Here is a 21,035-nt window from a genome sequence, read left to right as displayed (position 1 = left end):
TCTGTATGCAAGAAGAATATACACCCAAAGTAAACATTTTCATAATGCTGCATTAACCTAATACAGGGATTAGAATAACAAGATCAGCTCATGCATTTTAAGATCGTAACGCTGTACTGATGATTTTGAAGGTGCGTTTGTCTGTGTTACTGAAATGAAACATTATGCTGCCCTAACAGAATTTAAGTTGATGCTGACTCTCCTCCTGACCCTCATGGGTCCATGTTCCTGATAATGGTACACAGCACCGAGATGAGAGGAACTTAAGTTCCAGGAATGCGTTTATGGCTAATCTGTTGTTCAGGTTTAGTCAGATAGCCAATGTATTTTAAAGCCAGTGTATTTCCAGCAAAAGGGGGATGGGGTAGAGGGCTCTAATAGACTGGATAATTACCAGTTGCTCTCCATTTAACTCAGCCCTTACACCTGTGACACTTTTCCCTTCATCAGGCAAAATGGGAGGGCTTTGTTAATGTGTACAATATGACTGTTTACTGTTAGGGACAGAAAATAATCTATACAAAGAAACCCTGAAAAAATACACAGTAGGCAACTAATAAAAGTCGCCGGGGTGTATGAGCCCTACGGGAGAAGTGAACTTTCCTAATGTATGCTTATTAGGGAACAAATCCTGCTTTCTATTTCTCAAAGCATATTGTTGAATTAAATAGATGTAAGGCAACTAGCTCAGGGCCCACAGAGACCCTCGATACTGGTTTCCTTTGTTTCTCTGGAATAGTCCTGATACACATGATCACCCTTGTTGGATTAATGACACTTGCATATTACCTTCAATCAGCAGAAAGCAATTGTGGTTCTCCACAGGGGTGTCAGGTCTCTGCTGTAATCCCAGATCTGGTACTGAGTTTCTAGATGGCTAGAGGCATGTGCCTTACCTTCTTTTTGCCTTAGTTTATCCCTCTACAAAATGGAACTAATGATGCCTGTCTCCAGTCCCTGATTGATGGGGGGAAAGCATTCATATATCTTAGAAAAGCATAAAAAGCCTACAGAATAAAGAGTACTGCTGGCTTAGTCAGTTTGCAGGCTGAAATGTCAGGTACAGGCGGAGGTAAGTGATGGGAAATGAACCAGTGGTCTTAATTGGACCAGAAGTAAAAAATTCAGATTACAGAGTTGTTTTTCTTTCTATTTGAAAATAGAATTTTTATCTCTTTAAACATAAATAGAATGGAATTGGATTGCATTTCTCTTAGCATTTTTTTCCTAAATCAGGTAAGATTGAGGCAAACCTGTTAAAATAGAAGTAGAACGAAATCTGAAGGACTCTGGAAGAGTATCCTTGAAGATGAGAGTCCCTGCGTGTACTTGAAAAGAAAGCAGAATGGGAGGTTTCAAGGCTCTCAGGGGGTCTTCATCCTGAGAGAGTTTTTTTTTTTTTTTTAATAAATTTCTTTTTTAACATATCAATAGCAAAATACAGTTTGAACAAAAAAAATGAAAAAAGGAATTTTCTTTTATTCTCTATAGAGTTTCATTGGCAGCTTTATTGACATTTTATTTCTTCAAAAAGGAGCTGAAACGAAATCTAACCAAAAGGTATTAGGGCTGGATCACTCCCAAGCCAGTAGGCACATATGCAGCCGAGAACGTGGAGGTAGGAAAGGAACTCCTTTTGCACTGGTCTTTCAGAAATTCTTGGCATATGGGTGCTCAGTCTGCAAATGGGACTCACCAACATCAAAGCCAGTCTAAGAGACGCACCTTCCCTGCCTCAGGTGTCCCCACATGATGCCATCTGCTTCCATCTGCTTTTGCATAGACATGACAGGACTCCGTGTTCTCGGTGGAGTGAGGACCATCCTCTCCATCCCTGTTTTGAACATCCTCCATTCCCAAACATGGCTTCAGTAATGTAGGAGATTTTCTCTTTCTCTCTCTCTCTCTCTCTCTCTCTCTCTCTCTCTCTCTCTCTCTCTCTCACACACACACACACACACACACACACACACACACACACCCTATGTGGCCCAGGGAAATTCAGAAAAAATGAAGGCAGTGACATGTCATTGTTAAGGAATATAGCTGCGCTGAGCTTACTAACAGCTGTTGATTTGTGATACTGTGGAACAACTTTGGAAATGTGCCATTTGCAGCCGTTAGTGGACTAGAGGCCATTTTAGGTCAGCAGAGTAGATCATTGTGAGGAGTTAACATTAATGAGCTCCTGTTAGCCTGTAATGGGCCTAGGGATTACAAGGGAGGAACAAGGTAGTAAACACAAAAACCTTAGTGTTTTCTCATTTTTCTAATGTGGATTTAAGTTATGAGCCATCCAGGGCATTCTTGGGTTTTTGTTGTTGTTGTTGTTGTTGTTTTGAAACAGAACTGTTTTAAGGAAATAGATTTTTAAAATTGAATTCTTTACATATCATCATTTTACTCTAAAATAATTTAAAATAAACATTCAAAGATGCAACGTGTCTGAATTTCTTCCTTCAGTTGCACTTCACTGCAAAAAATCTTCATCTTTCATAATGTGTTAAAACCTAAAATGCTGGGGTTAAAATACAGCCTTCCCCTAGAACTTCGTGAAAATGTCAAGAATCTGTTGCTTTGCCTTCCTAGTGTATATTTAATAAGAAATTGTAGAATTTACTTGGTCCTCTCATTTAGCTCTCATAAAAATTCCTGCCAGGTGAACGAGACAGCTATTATTATCCCAAGTGTCTGGAAACTCAGCCTGGAGACTTATCAGCTTGTCCAAGTTCATAGTGAAGGTAACAGCCTATGCATTGTGGCCAAGGTTTTTGTAAGTCTTTGTACCAACCAAGGAGGCACTCCAGTAGGCAGACGGAATAAGCAGAATCATTTTGTATTCACAGATCTGTAGAACATTGTTTTAAATCACTGTTAAATTGGCAACGTTAAAACCCACGTGTGCTTGTTACCATAGAAGTGGTCAGTTTCAAGACACTGCGGTCAGTGCTGAGGCAAGTTGGAGATAGAGCCATAAAGAATTCATTTAGACTGTAAACTTTCAGTGACCCACCCAACCTTCTGCCTTGTTTATGTTTCCCCTTCCAAGTAAATATTTTTAGTACAAGAGAACATTTCTTCCCGTTTTCCTTTCCCTCGGTAAAAATGCCCCAATTTCCACGAATGGGCAGCACTGGTCCAGGACCCGTGGCTCCCATCTTCATGTACCTTCAGCAACAGTTCTTGGCCTGGGTTCACCGGGACAGGGTGGAGGGTACTCACATGCACAGCTTTCTCTCCGGCTCAGAAAAGCCTAAGGGGGTATCAGGAAGGGATGCCATTCTGGGGGCATCCTTCAGGCTTCTCCAACGTTGAGAAACAGGTAAACCATTCATAAACCTTGGTGTTTTGTTATCAATAACATGAGTGTTAGTATTACCACAAGTGCTGGGCATTTGGTAACAAGTCCTGCCTGCATCATCCCATTTGATTCTCACGACAACCTCTGAGGGGAGGCCCTGTTATCACACCATTTTACACAGATGGAAATAGCGTACGTGGCTGTAGAGCCCATGAGCACCAGGCTGTTGAACCCAAATTCAAACTCAAGTCTGTGGACTACAGTGATTGTTTTTACCCACTGTGCCTTCAGCTCCTGAGCCAGTGGGGCAGTTCTATGGGTGTTCCCACACCTGTTCTCTTGGTCTTCTCGGGAGCCCTGGGTCATGGGGCTGATGCCACCCAAGGTACGCGGCCATGGGCAGCAGGGGTAGAGAGTAGAATAGAAGACCCCCCTCAGAGGCAAAGCCAGTATGGGCCCACAGCTCCAGGATGACTTTTAAGCAGCTATGATTCCACAGGAGTGTCTGTGGCTATGTATGGCTCAGCCTGAACGGACACTAAAATTACTCAGTGACTTTACTGAGCACGTGCTATATTCCAGGAACCGTGCCATTGGTTATACATATTTCATCATGTTTCTGTAGCATCGGAACATCTCCCCATTATGGATCCCTTATTGCCCCAGCCACCCTCTCCCCCTCAGAAATCAAGGGATTGAGGTCTTGGTGAGAGTTTTTTGACCATCTTTTGACTAGATAGGCACCCCGGCTACTCCAGATCCTCCCCCCTTCACAGCTGACTTTTTTCCCCCTTCCAAGGATCTCCCTTTCCCCAGGCTTGGGGCACTGCACACTGAAGTGGTATGTTTCAGGGCCTTCAAGACAGTAGGACTCCCATTGGCCTCCGGCAGTGACTCATGTCCCAGACCCTGTAGTACATGAACACAGGTGGAACCCAAGCACTGACCCTGGAAAATCCAAATAAAAGGGGAGGGAGAGGGATCAGCAGAGCTGGATGGCTCCTGTGCTCTTGTCATGGCAAAGACGTGCTCCAAGGGCTGGATCCTTGGTTGCATTTAAAATGTGTAGCCTTCAATTGCTGTCTTAAGACACACACCATATGTTTAATTCTATCACCAAAGGCCTCTGGCTGACTTATTAATGAATTTTAAAATGAAGGTGGTTTAAAAAAAAGAGAGATTTAGGAAAGAGAAAAAAATGTGGTTGGCCTTTGTAAAACAAATATTTGATGAATATTTTTAATCTCTGCCCGGGTGGTTCTAGCCACAGGGTGTTCACCTCCGGAGCCTCCCAGAGAGGCCACCATGCAACTGGCATAAATCACTGGCTCCAAAGAAAGAAGATTCTTTCTTCTCCTGCCTCTTGGAATGACAGAAAATAATTACAGAATTGTGGTAAGAGAGGGACCCTGTTCCTCTTTGTTGGCTTGTGAGCTTTCTATTTTGTTTGGGTTGGCCTTTATTTGAAACAGAAGTCACTGTCAACACGTACAGAAAGAAGGTGCGGATCCATGACGTTTACGTGAGGCCTGCTCTGCGTAGGGACTGGGGCAGTTGCGTGAGCTCTCAAACCGAATCCCACCACAGACCTGTGAGGGAGGCGTTCTTGGCCCCATTTCACCGGGGGTCCCAGCGCTGAGGGTGAACGGGCTCCCCGAGGGAGCCCCACGGCTGACGCCTCCGGCCAGCGCGAAGCCTGGCTTACGGGACGGCCTCTGTCCCCACACAGCCAACTCTCCACCCGGGAGAAAAGAAAATAACCTTAGGTTTAGCCGGCGGGGGTGTAGATGGTCCCTCAGGAGGGAGAGGGGAGTTTGTTAAAAACCCGAGCACTGTAAAATAGTTGCGACTAGCGCCTGTGGAGTGGTGATTACAGGTCAGGACCGAGCTAAACACTTTTGTTAACCATTTAAACCTGACCGTAGTGCCATGAGGGAGGTTGGGGCATGATAACCCTTATGGCACAGAGGAGAAAACTGAGGCACAGAGAGGCTAAATAAGTTGCTGGCGGCTCCTAGTCTCGGTGCGTGTTCTGCTCGTGGAAGCCGCATTTATAAAGAGTGTATTGGGGGTGGGTGTAGAAGAAGCATACAACTAGTGTTAGCCCTTAAGGTTTTCAAAATTAAGACTCTTGAAACCCTTAAAGTTAGACTAAAAGTGCCAAACTGGCTGTTAACACAGGAAGGTCATGGCTCCAGAGACCTAAAATGGAAAGGTGAGATTTTATGAAGGATTTGGGTTTTTGATTGACAAGCCGACTTATATGGAGCATTTAGCTAGAATCCATTGACTTATGCATTTAATACATTTCTTTGTTCAAAGTAAAGCAGCATGAAATTAGACACGACTGGTCAATGATTATAATATTAGAAAGTGTGAATGCCCAGTCTTTGTCTTTTCTCACCCCACGATCTCCTCCTTGCACTTCTCTTTCTGCTCTGCCTTGTGTTTCCTCAAGGAGGAGGAGGGTACGGGAAACCTTTACAGAGATAAACTTATGTATGAACTTTTAAAACCCTTGGCAGACTTGTTCTGTCTTAGTGGCCCCTGTGGCTCTCGGTCACCCATCAGAATGAGGGTGTGGGGAGGAGTCCTCAGAAGGCAGGAGTGCAGCTCTCTTGCTTCATTGCTCGGCTCCTTCTGACCTTGGATCTGTGCGTCCGCCTTAGGACGCAGGCCCCACGAGGACAGGACACCCCTTTTTCTCTAAGTGGGTCTTTGGGGTGGAGTTGGCCCTGTTAGCTATTTCAGAATGTTTCTCCCCAAAGCTGCTAGGATTCCTGGTGTCTCCCCTCGCCGCCCCCATGCCCCTTTGACTCAGGAGAGAGCCTGTCACATGCCCACCGTCCTCCCTCCACTGACTGAGGGCTCCGTACCTGGCTAATTACATGACCTAGGAATTAGCCCCATCCAGTTTCATTATTCCCCCTAGAATTCCTTCCCATGCCTTTTCTAAGGGGAAGGAGTATGGCATGACAAAGCAGGGCAGTCATGATTTATTATTGCCTAAGTAGACAGAGGGCTAAATTAAAGGACCAGTCAGACACATGCTTATTCTAGAAAAGACTGGAGGAAGAAGGAACGACCCCTTTCTCAGTGCTCTTTTGCTGGGTGCACCAGGCTGCCAGCCCCCAACTTCCTCTCCAAGGGAAATGCCAGCTACAAGGTGGGGGCCTCCCGCACCTGCCTAAATCCACCGTCACTGAATGAAAGGGGAGTAAACTTGAACCTGAAATCCAGTGGGTGAATGTCTCCTTCAGACTTATTCTAGCTTTTTTCTGAAAGCAAATGTTGCCTCTTTTTTGTAAGTAACACTATTCCCAGACTTAAACAAATGCTGTAATGGTGAAATTTCAGAGTCCTTCATTGCTAGTGCCTATTTCCACAGTGCCTTCTATAAATTGGGATGCAATTTTTAAGAACTGAAATACAGCCGTGAAAGAGCCAAACAGTAAAAAGGGGGGGAAAAATAACAGTCCAGAAGCAGATTTTGATGTATTTGAAAATTGATATGTATGCTGTTTGCCCAATTTAGATGACACTAGCAAATTAGAGTTCTGAATCGGCTTCAGTCCATTTCTCTATGACTGTGAGTGCTACTGCCCGCGTAGATGTATTGACCTTACTTTCAAAAGGAAACAGTCTCCCGAGAGCAGGGCATGGCAGGGAAGCAGGTGTATTGCTAGTAACTCTCCCCAAATTCTTCCAGAAACCAGGCTTTTATTGCAGGTTTGTAATGAAGATGTAACACGTTTACTTCTTAAACCGTGACTTCCATTTTGTGGTACAACCAAGGGCAGTGAGTCTGGTCAGAGATTCTGGCCTAGGTGAGACCGGGTTAATGAATAGCTGTTTGCCTCCAGCATTAGCAAGGGTATCTTCATTAAGGTGGTAATGTGTCAAGAGCCCTGGACAGGTTGCCATGGTATTTGTGGATTTCAGAGTGGACTCTGGCTTTCCCTGAAATTGAAAATGTTCAGCCCTCAGTAAAAGGTTCCTTGCACAGCAGAGGGAACATTAAATAGTGAAATGGCTAGGGCTCAGGAACTCAATTGTGAAGGCTGATGAGTGCGTGGGTGTTTTAAAATACGTCTTGACTCGGAGAGGTTTTCTAAAAAAGTTGTTTAATCTCTAGACCTACCCATCCGTCCATCCAGAGGGACTGTTCTCTGGCCCAGGGAGACACTGCTGCTTTCAGGAAGCTCTGACCCCACACAGGACCAGCCAGCCCACAGGGATTTGGTTTTATTCATTCATCTTTGAAGCCACAGAGCCTGGCACACAGCAGATGTTCAAGAAATGCTTGCTAAATGAATTCATAAATCCTGCCTACCCCTTAGGCCAAATTGGCCTAAGAGTCGAGACATTTTAAATTGTGATTCTATCTGACGCACTTCCAGCAGTATCTGAAGACAGCAGATTGTCCTCAGACACTGGCAGTGGGTCCAAACATCCCTGGGCCAGCAGGATTCAAGGCCCAAATCTGCAGAAATTTTGGATAATTGGGGGGCAGCTATTTCCAAAATTTTATATTTAACTATAAAAAGACAGACAATGATAGTATATACTAGTTCTAGGTAAGCCAGTTTCATTGTAAAAGTACAAATTTTTCAAGGCCCTGGGGGAAAACGCTTGAAAACATAACGCCTTTATTTTCTGTCTTCATGCCTTCTACACTTATGCCTCTTGGAGATAATAATTAGCAGAGTACAAAATAGTCCTGGTTCCGATCGGAGAAGGATCCAGAAGCTGCCAGTTGAAGCTGTCCAGTTTACCTATGCTGCTTTTCCATTATTTTGATTAATCTGATAGAGGATTCTAAGTATTTTTTTCTTCTTTTAAAAAATGTTTTCTCAAAGATCTATAATCTTAAATGTCTTCTTACTAGTTTGGGAAAGGGGCTTTGAAAGCTCTTGCAAAGACAAAGGTTAAAATTGAAGGAGTTTTCAAGCTAAACCTCAGTTATTTGGAAAATCCAGGTAAAGAGGACATTGTATTTTTCAGGTGCCCAGTTAACATTAACTTCATTGCCTCGTATATAGAAGGAGGTCAGTTACCAGTGATAATTAATTTCTTGTCACTAATAAAAGTTCAGGTGGCTAATGGATTCTGTTCCTTCCTCTAGGTTTATTTCCATCTACAGAGGACCCAGCCACACCTACAAAGTCCAGAGACTGACAGAATTCACATGCTACTCCTTCAGAATCCAGGCATCGAGCGAGGCTGGGGATGGGCCCTTCTCAGAAACTTATACCTTCAGCACAACCAAATGCATACCCCCCACCATCAAAGGTTTGTAGGCAGTGAATTCTGGCACATTCTTCTGTGAGAGTAAGGAAATGTTGGAACTTGGAGTAGGAGGCTTGATTCTGACCTTAAATACACTCTTCTGATATTTCTAATATCGGCAACATAGAATCATTAACAACTTTCTGAAAGAGAAGGTTGAGGAACGGGTTCCCTGCAGAAAAGCCTTTTCTCAGGTCTGTGTAAGTAATTACTGCAAATAATGTCATAGCCTCATCCCCACAGGAGATGGACAAAGGAAAGGACCACACCGAGTGACAGACACGCTTTGGGTTAGAAATGAGGGTGAATTCCTGGTGTTGATAGCACTTAACGACAGTTCACCATGGAGGGCTTGAGGATCTCCCTTTCCAGAGACTGTCAGGAGGAGCAGAGGTTGGTGTCCATCTTCAGATGACTCTGGTGCCCGGAGCCTGACCTGCCAGGCAACTTCATCAGCCTGTCCCCTGGCCGCAGCCCTTACTGTGGAGAGGTGCCTTTGAAAAAAGAGCAGCCGTGGCCTCTTCTCATCTCCTTGACTATTTGTCTTGAGGTTTGCCAGTGACTAGTTGACCCCATCCCTTTGTGGGGACAGGGAGTGAGCCAAAGCCACCCTTCCCAGGCTCTCCCTCCACTGGGTCCGGTGAGCCTTTGCCCCCATGATGCACAGCCAACTTGCAGGATGGGCAGACAGCAGTAGGGCCCTCCCCCCCAGCTCTTTCACGGCTTCCTGAGCCTGTGCCCTTTTGTTCCCCAAGAGGATGATTCTAGTGAAGGTTCCTGCTGCCTTTGCGAGGGTGGGCCACACTGGTGCCTTTATCCAGCTGCTGCCCAAAATGCCCGGAGGCTGATGGATACCGGGCAGCTTATCTGAACTAGGTTTTATCTGGGTAAAAGCGAGGGTTTGCTGTATATTACTTGGGTGGCCAGGGGGATGAGCACAACCTTGAGAAAAGGTCCTTTAGATGTGTGGCCCCAGGAGCAAGGCCATGTGTGCTTCCGTGTGGAGGAGCTATGTCAGCTACAGCCAGGGCAGAGTCCATCGCAGAGGGTAAGAGACCTCCGGGTCAGGGTCAGGGTCTGGCTTGGATTCTGTGAAGGTTTCCTCTAGCTCCTTTCAGGGTACTTTATGGTAGCTCCCTCCCCTCAGCAGTCCAGAAGTTCGTTGGCAATTGCTTCTTCGTGTGACTACGAAACTAGGACAGATGGTGAACACATGCAAGGGCTCGCTGCGGCCCGTGGGTAGTAAATGGCCCGGTCCTTCAGTACAGCTTCGCCTGGTAACAGAAGAGATTCCTGAACACACTGGGGCTCATAGATTTGCTGTGACAAGGAAGGCTGGCCGCATTTACCAGCTGGCAAACATCAAGAGTCTTTGCGACACTCCCTTTGCCTCTCTAAGTGTGTGTTGGTGGAGATTCAGTTCATGGACAGTGGAACACTGAATTGAAAGCACTTGAATTTCATGTATATTTTCTTCAGAAGGACAGTTTCCTAACACTGCCACATGATCAGATCCTTTACCGTTTTGGTTCAGGAAATTGTTGTCTTAGCTGGAGGGCTGTTTGGTCTGATAGGGTCCCTTATTTTTTCCATAAATTGCATGGAGTTTTGGCCAACTAATTGCAACTTATTTTTAAGAAAACCTGTATTTTTCTGAAGCAGTATTGTACAGAATCACAAGTAGAATCCACTGCCTCTAAAGAATTTATAGAGTAAGGGGGTTCAGAGAAGAGTTATGCATTCTAGTTACAAAGTAGAAAAATCTCAAGTATTGAATTAAGCTGTAGAGATATAGCATAAGCTGTGAGAAAAAAATATTTTAAAATTCTATAACATTTTACATGCTTTACTACAAACTAATATAATTTTCCTTTAAATCAGAATTATGAGGGCGCCTAGGTGGCTTAGTCGGTTAGACGTCTGCCTTACGGCTTGGGTTGTGATGCTGGGGTCCTGGGATCGAGTCCTGCCTTGGGCCCTCTGCTCAGCGGGGAGCCTGCTTCTCCCTCTCCCTCCGCTGCTCCCCCTGCTTGTGTTTTCTCTCTCTCTCAAATGAATAAATAGAATCTTAAAAAAAAAAAATTTCTTAAAAAAAAAAAAAACAGAATTATAAGCCCAGTAGGTGAAAAATGAACTAAAAAAAATACAAATAGGAGATAACTTGATTTTTAAAGGCTTTCTCTCAGTGCTAGCCATTCTCTGGGACTTAATCTCACATGTCATGTGCTTCTCAAACCTTCCTCAGACTCTCACACAGATCAGACTGTCCCTCCTATTTTGTTCATACACCCCCGTTTAATCTCCTTTACGTTATGTTTCTCTTTGTATTTGTCTCCTACCTTGCTCGCCCCTTCCTTCAACTTGATCTTAATTCCCTTGAAAGTAGGGTTTACAGTCCCTATTTTTGCATTCTCTAAAGTCTCCATTTCAGGCATATAGAACATGCTGAGTAGTTATTGAAAACATAACAAAAGTACATGAGGTGCCTGGGTGGCTCAGTCGATTAAGCGTTTGCCTTTGGCTCAGGTCATGATCCTGAGGTCCTGGGATTGAGCCCCACGGCAGGCTCCCTGCTCAGCGGGAAGTCTGCTTCTCCCTCTTCCTCTGCCCCTCCACCTGCTCATGTGTGCACTCTCTCACTCTCTCTCTCTCTCAAATAAATGAAATCTTTTTTAAAAAGTTTTTTAAAAATTAAAAAAAAGTAACAAAAATGCAATCCAGGCCAAGCAGTTATTAATAGGATAATGAGCAAAGGATTTTTTTCACCAATAGCTTACTAGTCATGGAGTATCTTCTCTGTGTAAAGGGTGCCCTGCAGGTTTTATAGGAGGCTGGGCAAATAAACTCCCCTCTCAGAGCGGACACAAGCACTCTCCCACTCTAATATTACCAAAATGTTGACGGTTATTGTGATAACTTTGAATTTTGAGCTTGGATATGTGGATTTGTATTTCAGCACCTCGAGTAACACAGTTGGAAGGAAATTCATGTGAAATTTTATGGGAGACGGTACCACCAATGAAAGGTGACCCTGTCAACTACATCCTGCAGGTATTGGTTGGAAGAGAATCTGAGTACAAACAGGTAAGAACTAGTATGAATGGCACGTGTGTGGCTTATCAGTCCAGTCCTTTGCCTCTCGCCATGAGCAGTTCAGTGACTGGTGAGCGGCATATTTCTTAAAATCAATCACAAAAGCTGCCTATCGTGTACCTCTTGATATAAGCCCTAGTTTACATTTTGTCTGTGGAGGTATTAAATGTTCAGTTCTCAAGCATGACCTTATAAAGAGTTTTAAATTCCGTATTTGTATTTGATACTGGCCGTGATGCTTACAAATACCAAAATCTTTATGCAGTTGAAAACCGAAGTGCCAGTGGTTTGACTACAGAGGGGAAGTAGTTCCAGCCTGACTACTGAAACCTTTTTTTTTTAAGGGGCAGGGCCTGAACCCACAACTCTAAGATCAAGACCTGAGCTGAGGGGCGCCTGGGTGGCTCAGTCAGTTAAGCGTCTGACTCTTGATTTCAGCTCAGGTCGTGATCTCAGGGTCGTGGGATTGGCTCAGGACTGGGCATGGAGCCTGCTTGGGATTCTCTCTCTCCCTCTGCCCCTGCCCCTTCCCCCAAAAAAGACCTGTGCAGGGGAATCCCCAGGGAATCTGTTCAAATGCAGACCTGATACAGTAGGTGTGGGGTGAGGGCTCCAGCTCCCAGGTCATGCTGCTCCAGGAACCATAATTTGAGTCAGCAAGGCTTTACAGATCACATGATAGACCCAGGCAAGAGAGAATGTAACTGGAATATAGCCAGATAAAGAATTTGGTTTTCTTATTTTCACAATACTTTTTGATCCTTAATTCTTCCAACACTACAGATTATCAGTCACTGGCTACAAAAGATTAGGATACCCCATCAGTTTCTGTTACCTTTCTGGGAACTTAGTAACTATTTTTGTGAAATCAGGATATGATACCATTACCCTAAGGAAAGGTGAAGTCCATTCCTTACCAGAACTTTTAATGGAGGCATGTGTGTATATCAAACTCAGAAACTGTCTTCTGAAACATTAGCATAATTTGTAAAGACCTCTCTATTCAGCTCTAGAGGCTTCAGATACAAACAGGTAGAAAATAATTTGATTCAGAGTTTTTGTTAAATTGCTGGCTAATGTTCCTTATTTAATAATAAAGAATACTCGCAAATGTGTAAAACAAAGAAAGTTTTGGTACATTTCATGTACTTTGTTAATACGAAAAATCAGATAAAAGAATGAATTGCTTTAACCACATTTTGCAAAAACCTATTTTTAACTATGACATCTACCAAGTATTGATTAACATCAGTGGATGATGTCATCGTCCAGTTTCCATCATTCCTCTTTAAGAGCAAAACGCTTTTGTATTGTTTCACTTTCCAGTCTCATTTTAGCAGATGTATCCCATTTCAGAGTAAATAATTTCACGTTTGTTTCGGCTTCCCAGAAAAATAGGATTGGTTGCAGGGTCTCAGCTCAGATAGAGAGCCTAGGGTTTTTCGCACCGGATTTCATCATCTTAACGCCAGCAGCATTGTCCTGTTCCATAGCAATGTAATAATGGTGAAAAGATGAAATGTTACAGAATTTCACAGCATATCGTTTAACACTTAAGAACAATTCATGTCCCAACAGTACATTCACTGCATGTTCATCATTGTTATTTTTAAAACGTTACATTCCACATACCATACTTTTTCACCTGCTCTTAGAAAAATGTTCTGCTTCTTAAAAGGTAGTGATTGCTGTTTGACATTGAAAAAGCAGCATTATTTGATCAATATCTATACATTGCAAGCATTGCTAAAACACAGGTAAATTCATTCAGTAGTTTAGATTTTATCAGCAGGTTGGCTGTTTTTAATCAGCTATTTGTTTGGGACCCCCACTAGTTCAGTCAGAAGAGCACATAACTCTTGTTCTCGGGTTTGTGAATTCAAGCCCCATGTTGGGTGTAGAGATTACTTAATATCTTTAGATCTCTTTAATGTTTTATTTGTTTAATGTTAAATATTTAGACTCATGGACATATAACTTCTAATATGGTACCTAATCACACGTGTATACCTCAGAATTTCTTATTGTAATTATAACTGAGTTTCTTTTTGGAAATACATGAAAACATAACACGCAGGGCAGGCTCAGTAGATGGGGATTAGCATTCTTCACATAACCATGTGTTTACTACATTTACCAAGAAATGATTAAGGTGGGTAGTAGTACATAAAAAGCCACATTTGAGTCAGGAATAATTTGTACTGAGTTTTTTTGTTTCTCCCTATTCAATAAGCATTAACTTAAACATGATGTTTTGAGTTCTTCATTCACTTGTTCTGGACATGAAATAGGGAATGAAACCTATTTATATTTTGGCTGCAGGAGATGGTTAAAATAATTATGGTCCAGAGATAACAGGCTTTGAATACGTAGAAGCAAAGCAGAAGAAAATGGGAGGTAATTATTGCTGAGCATATACCCGGCAGAGCTGCGGGCTCTTAGGGAGCACTGTGTGTACCTCCGTCCCCACACTGATCAGACAGGATCCACTGGCATACGGGCTTGTGTTCCTCATTTTTATTTTCTCAGCCCTGGCACGTAGTTAGGCGCTCAGTAAATGTTTCTTGCATGCATGAAAGAGGCAGTTTCAAAGGAACAGAGTTAAATTATACCTGTGGTGGTGATAAGAGTAAGCTTCAGGGTGGGGTGGATTTGGAAGTGTTTGTAACTTAGGTGAAAAAAAATCACCTATGATAGGAAGGGTCTCTCTGCTTCCCAGACTTAGGTTTATAGGCAAATGTGGCAGGCACCAGAGCGTTCTCTGATGTTTTGCTTGAAACATGGACTTTAACTTTGCCTTGGTTCTAGCTTATTAGCTTTCCTTTGTTCAGCTCTCACAATATGGGGCGAGCAGCTGGCCTTAATTACAAATCAATCTCTTAAAGTAGTAAATCCTCACCTAAAATTTTACTCTCTATTAGCATGCATACATATGTTGATTTGGCTTTTCTCCCATTGCTAAACATGTTTTTTCCAAGAAGCTTAAAACTTCTTTTCAGACAGTATTAATTATAAAGCATTCCAGAAAAGACTGAAAATCGTATGTATATGCAGGTGACTGATTTTTTTTTTTGCACAAGATATAACATAGACAGTTTGATCCCTACGTAAGAATGTAAAGCAAGATGATTTGTATTCATATCCCTATTCAGACTGCAATAATTTTTATAAAAAATATTTAAACAATGAAGATGAGAAAAGAGCAACAAACTAACAAATTATTGCCTGTTAGGGGATAAGATTTGTGGCAAGTCATTAATATTCTTAGTGCTCAGATTTGTTGCATTAAGAAAACCTTTAAAGCATCTGAAAATTTATGGACCTTTACAGTTAATTTGATGGCCTCTTTGTATAAATTAATTTTCATTTTGTATCATTTTAGACTATAGTATTGGGACTTGTATTGATTCTTCATGGCATCACATTAGGTACTATGAGGAAAGATCTTAACACAACTGTTTGAAAGTCTTAGAGCTTACATATTTTTTAACGTCTTTCAATTTAATTCCCTAACACAGTGTGTTTTTTTTTTTAATTTTTGCCTGAATAAAGGGTCATATCCAAAGCAAAATAATAGATCAACATGGGGGTATTTAAAAGCCATCATTCTACGGATTCTTAATTTTCTTCGGATTTTAGCTTCCTTTAAGTATCCAATAAGGGCTATCAGAAAAATGCTCATACATGAGACAAATATATCTTCAGTTTCATGGAGCCCAGGTATAGGACCCTGGTTTATTGAGAAACTGTTAGGTACTCTGTACCATGAGGGATACCTAGCATATACCAGAAGAGCATGGCCAGTGCCCATTGGGGTGAAAATAGCAGACTGTCAAGAAACAGTAACAGTACCTTACCTGCCCTCCTCAGCTCGGACCATAAGGCCTGCCCTGTGCTGCGCCCTCTACAAAGGAGGTTTGCAGGTTGGTGGGTTCCCTCTTGAGCTGGAGGGTATCCCACAGCCATGTGATATTAGAAGAATTAATTCACCTCACTGAGCCTCGGCTGCTTTGTTGTACCAGGAGGGATACTCATCCCCTAGCTCAGAGTCACTGTGAGCTTTCCGCCCCTTTAGTAGTGAGAATGGGCTATGTAAATGACAATGCTGTGCAGTTATGTCCCCCTTTGCAGTTCTCGAGAGGGGCAACGTTAATCAAGAGACGCAGGCATTGGCCCAGAGGCAGGCCCCCCGCGGTCCTCCCAAAAAGACTCGCTGGGGTAAAGGATTCCAACTCCACAGCATGTTGTTCTGAATTAAGGGTCACAGATTCTTCATTTTAGTTATCTGAGTATTACTTTAAATCCTCCTCTTTGGAATAAACATGTCACAATTACTTTAAAATATATCGTACATCAAATCAAGAACAGAAATAGTCTTTATAAAAATAATATTGCTTATCTACATCTTGCGATATTATGATTGGTTACTTCAATAAAGATAATCTTAAGTGGAGCCATGCCTTTTAAATTGGGTTGAGGCAGGAGGAAAAACCCATAATGGTGCCCCTGTCAAAATGAATGAAAATAAAGGGACACAGGGCACGCGGCCTGCCGTCCCGAGGTGGAGAGCTGCACGGTCCCCTGGAAAGTCACTTCAGTGGAGGCTCAGCTGTGTGCAGACAGGATGAGCCTATAGTTTGGTGACCCCCTTGGCTGTGACTGTTTCCACCAAAACAGATCCGGTAGGTCAAACCTCAGGGACCAGAATCCACAGGAAAGGGGGTGGTATTGGGATTGTTTTAATTTTTCCTTAGCTAAGAATTAATCCAAAAGGCTTTAAAGCATTGTTGACCATTTCTAAAATATATTAGAAACACTGTATTTTCTATCAATACACTGAAAACAACTTACTGTTAATGATTCTATTTCTTTACAATGGTGGCTGCACCCCTGTACTAAAAACTCTCTTCTGTTGCCTCTGTGGTTTGGGTGTATGTTCTCATACTTAATGTTCATGTTTACTTGTTTCTGGTAATCATCCTGTCTTTTCAAGTACTGTGGTGTAAGAATATCTCCTCTTGAGTCGTTGAGGGTTCTGATTAGAGAACGTCACTGAGCATCTACTTAATTCAGGCTCTCCATGGTGCTGGTTGCTATGGCATTAATGGAACACAGTCCCACACTCAATATGTGTATCGTGTTTTGTTTTTTTAAGATTTTTGTGTTGGTAATGCTTGTACAAGAGGGGAGCTGTTCCAATTAAAACAAGAATGGCTAAAAGAAAAACGTTTACAAATTGAAGCCTACGTTTTAATTGGACTTGTCATTAAGGAAGTTCCCTTCAGTTAGGTACTCATTTTTCCTTCATTAAGCTTTTTGCCAAATGGTACGAGAAAAGTAGCATTCCTTTGCTCTCTAAATACATTTTCAGAGATCTTCATTCCAGGGAATTTAGAGTTGACCAGAGCCATCAAAATGAAAATATGAAGTCTCTCTCCAAGATGCCATGAATTGGGTTCCTAAGAAATTAAATATACTTCTGGGCCAGCTTTCTTCAAAAGCTCTAGCTGTGCAAATTCCAGAAACCATAGAATTCATCTAAACAGATATAAGTGAACATTTATATCCACTTGCCAAAAGTCTCAGAAACATCTGTGGGGATAGGTTATTAACTGGTTTTCTGCCATGAGGTCATTGTTTGATGGCAGAAAGTAAGAGGCCACACCACAGAAATGCTGGCCAAGCCTTTGCTCGGCACAAACGGAGGGGGGGGGCACTGCTTTCCATACCACAGAAGGGGAAGGCAGCGTTTTCCTCCTGAGACAGCAGGAACCAAGGTGGGGTGTTTAACGGAAACACCAGAAAGATAGTGGAGCTGTTTGGGAAGACAAAAATCAGGCCAAGAGAACTGGCCTCATGTCAGACTGTTCATTAGACTAGGACTAAAGCAGAGGACAGGTGGTGGCGTCACGACCTACCAAAGGGGATGGGAGAGGCAGGGCTGGGGTGGTTCCAATGGTGAGCATGGGTGTTTAAGAGTGGGATCTCATCGGGGGTCTACCCCTGCCCTTATTTGTTATGAGTCCTTAAGAAATTAACAGCCTCTATGATCCTCAGTGTCTTTATCTCTAATCAGGAGGGTTAAATTTGATGAAGTTGGCTTCCCTTCAGCATGTTGCTCTCACAAAGCACTCTTTACATCCAGTTTCTCATTTAACCCTCAGTCCCCCTTAGGGTTAGGTTAGGTACTGTTAACTAACCCTAGGATAAAGAGGAGAAAAGCTAAGACTCAAAGCTGCTAGTTGCCTAAGTTCACAAACCTAGAAAATAACGGAGCAAGGACTTAGACCTGGGATCCTGATTCCAGTTCCCATGCTTGACAAGGATCTGCCCAGTGCCTCCCAGTCAGACCAGGCCCAGTTCCCCCAGGGTTGCACAGAGGAGAAGAGCTCCAACAACTACAGTCTTTCGACCTTTAATAAGTGCAAACAAATACTTCAAGAAGTGTGACCTCTGTAAGAATCGATAAAAGAGGTATAGCAGGAAATCTTGCCGCTAAGGCTTAGATGGCAGCTTCTCCCCAACTCAGTAAACATACAAGTGCTAACTTATCACCATAGAATCAGAATGGATTGTTTACGGGGACGTTGCAGGAAAGAAACCACAGCTCAGATGGCAAGTGTGGAGGGACCTTCTTTATCAAACTGGTATACTGGTCCCATGGGTTGCAAATCATTCCCTTCAGGAATGGTCCCGACGGTTTCCCAAGAAAAGACGTTTCTCAGAAAATAGCACCTTGAGCATTTAAAATTAAGAAATTAAATCTAGATTAAGAAAGCAAAGAACTTTCACAGTTAAAAGATCTCTTTAAAGAAAAAAAAAATGTACACCACTGTTTTCTTGAGACCACTCACATGTTGGGAAATAATTCATAAAGAGTTCCATCATGGTTATAGGTGGAACTCTCGAATAGTTGGTGGTGTGTGGGTTGGGGCAATCACCGTGACTGACAGCAAGCTCGTCTTAAACCATCCATTTAACTAACTCATCATTGGAACAATAAGAAAGGAGTGGTCTGGGTCTTCTTACAGCTCTTTCATACTTGGTTGCTCCAGCCCAGTTCTATGATTCCAGTTGCTAATGCTGTTGCTACAGTCTTTAAAGAAATAGGGTGACGCACCAGGAGGAGCATGCTTAAAAATCTTACAGAGGAATAGCAAAAGCAATGATGAATCTGGATCAGCATAAGTAACAGGCAGAATTGGTTTTCTGGCACTCAGGCACTAAACAAAAGTATAATAAATACGACAAAGTCTCCTTGTGAAGTTTGAAAATGAGGGAGGAAACATCTTAAGAAAAGGCTAAATATCAAGTGACCATTGGAAGTTGGGTCCCTTCTGTAAACGGAGATCTTTGCTTGCCCAACACTAAAGGCGTGGCTAGTGCCTCTGTGTTCACTGGTGGCATGTCCATTTTGGGGTAGAAGTTTGCACACCAGCCTTTAAAAACACTCAACATTTGCAGATTCCCACTAACTCTCTAGCTGGCAAGTGTTTCAGACAAAGTGGAGATCATTGGAAATACTTTATTTTCTAGGGGATTTGTATTAATGGGCAAAATTAACAGCTTTACTAAGGTAGCCTGTAGCCAGGTTGAAAATGCTTATGCCTATGACTTTTAATTGCTGTGTTTTAGTAATATATTTGGAGTTGTTTTAAAATTCTAAATAGTGACTGTGTACCAGGCCTGTTTTAAGCACTTTATAGATACTAACTCAGTGCCACTCCTACAGGGAAGATTCAGTTAATTTTACTTTCTTGTTTAACTATTCACCAGCCAAATCTCTTAAAATTTCATTAGGTGTTTATTACTTAAGTCAGCTGCAATTCCAGTCACTTGATTTTGTATTCTGTTTGTTCAGGGTTTCTGCCAAATTTTTGTTATTCTGGTTATTATGGAGTAAACATCGGGGGCCTGGTGGACCTGGCTTATCAGATTACTATGTTAGAAACCACAGTGTTGTTACAGATTAATTGACCAGGACTTTCTTGTTTGTTCTTGAAGGTATACAAGGGAGAAGATGCAACATTCCAAATCTCAGGCCTCCAGACCAACACAGACTACCGGTTCCGCGTGTGTGTGTGCCGCCGCTGTTTAGACACCTCTCAGGAGCTAAGCGGAGCGTTCAGCCCCTCTGCGGCTTTTGTATTACAACGAAGTGAGGTCATGCTTACAGGGGACATGGGGAGCTCAGACGATCCCAAAATGAAGAGCATGATGCCTACTGATGAACAGTTTGCAGCCCTCATTGTGGTTGGCTTTGCAACTTTGTCCATTTTATTTGCCTTTATATTACAGTACTTCTTAATGAAGTAAACAAACCCAACAAAACTAGAGGTATGAATTTAATGCTACACATTTTAATACACACATTTATTCAGATACTCCCCTTTTTAAGCCCTTCTGTTCTTTGATTTATATACTTCTCTTGTTTTACAGATTTAGCTAGAAAAAAAAAAAAATCAGTGTTTTGGTGCACCTTTTTGAAATGCAAAACTAGGAAGAGATTAAACTGGATTTAAAAAAAAAAAAAGAAGAAGAAGAAAAGCAAACCAGATACCAAAAGCTAGCTTTATGTTTTCTTTTAAATTTTCAGATTTGCCTTTATTCTGTTTTCATTGATGTCTTTTGCAAGCCTTTGATTTTTTTTTTTCTTCCATGTTACGGTTTAGTAATTTATATTCACCAGTCACTTCTTTTGTCTTGATCATCTGTCTCTGTGAACATGAATCACAGTGTGTGTCCTTACAGGTCTAGGATTTCAGTGTTGTCAGAGTATATTACCACACAACCACAACCGCAACAACAACGTACAGAAGATGTGTTCACTCAGATAAGGCTGCCCTAAACGACCATCACTCAGTTATTTAACTGTTTAGCTCATTTAAATCAAAAATGTGTACTTTAAAATGTTTTAATAATCTGTATTTCTTATGATTTTTAACACTATGAGCTGCCTGTCTAAGAAATCAAGTAACCAAAATGCACCTATAAATTATGGAACATTGTCGATTTTACCCCAGCGATTCATAGCAGTAACTTTAAGAGGGCATTGTGCAATAGTTGTTTCCTTGTTCAGCTATTTTAAAAGCTGCTTTAACTTGTTTGTTTGTCTTTGTGTATAACTACTTCTAATCTAATCACTAGAGTTATTATATTCTGTTATGTTTGACCAGAGTTATATGACGAGAACTGGTGACAGTTTAGTGCCTCTGCCCATTGTCCGTGATTTACACTAATTGTGAGCAGTCTTCTTACATGTCAGCTCATTGTTTTTGAAAGATTTGCTGTTAGGCTGTTCTTTGAGGTATCAATGAAGTGATTTGAGTTTCAGTACCTTAATTCAGTGCAC

General features: G+C 42.2%; 1 protein-coding gene across 2 annotated transcripts in view; it reads left to right on the top strand.

Annotated features, from left to right (window-relative positions):
* The window catches only part of FNDC3B (fibronectin type III domain containing 3B), a 337,270-nt gene extending 316,734 nt beyond the window's left edge, over positions 1 to 20,536 (top strand). The window contains exons 24-27 of one of the 2 annotated variants that reach the window (XM_021702671.2): positions 8,427 to 8,593; positions 11,547 to 11,674; positions 19,688 to 20,020; positions 20,123 to 20,153. In XM_021702671.2, coding sequence (XP_021558346.1) covers positions 8,427 to 8,593; positions 11,547 to 11,674; positions 19,688 to 19,999 — 607 coding nt within the window. In that variant the 3' untranslated portion in view covers positions 20,000 to 20,020; positions 20,123 to 20,153. Of the gene's footprint in view, positions 1 to 8,426; positions 8,594 to 11,546; positions 11,675 to 19,687 lie in introns of both variants that reach the window. The other variant, XM_021702670.2, reaches the window with a different exon arrangement.
* The last annotated feature ends 499 nt before the right edge of the window (positions 20,537 to 21,035 follow it).

The sequence above is a fragment of the Neomonachus schauinslandi genome, chromosome 1, assembly GCF_002201575.2.
Source record: "Neomonachus schauinslandi chromosome 1, ASM220157v2, whole genome shotgun sequence".
NCBI classification, from domain to species: domain Eukaryota; kingdom Metazoa; phylum Chordata; class Mammalia; order Carnivora; family Phocidae; genus Neomonachus; species Neomonachus schauinslandi.
This window is presented reverse-complemented; position numbering and strand designations above follow the sequence as displayed.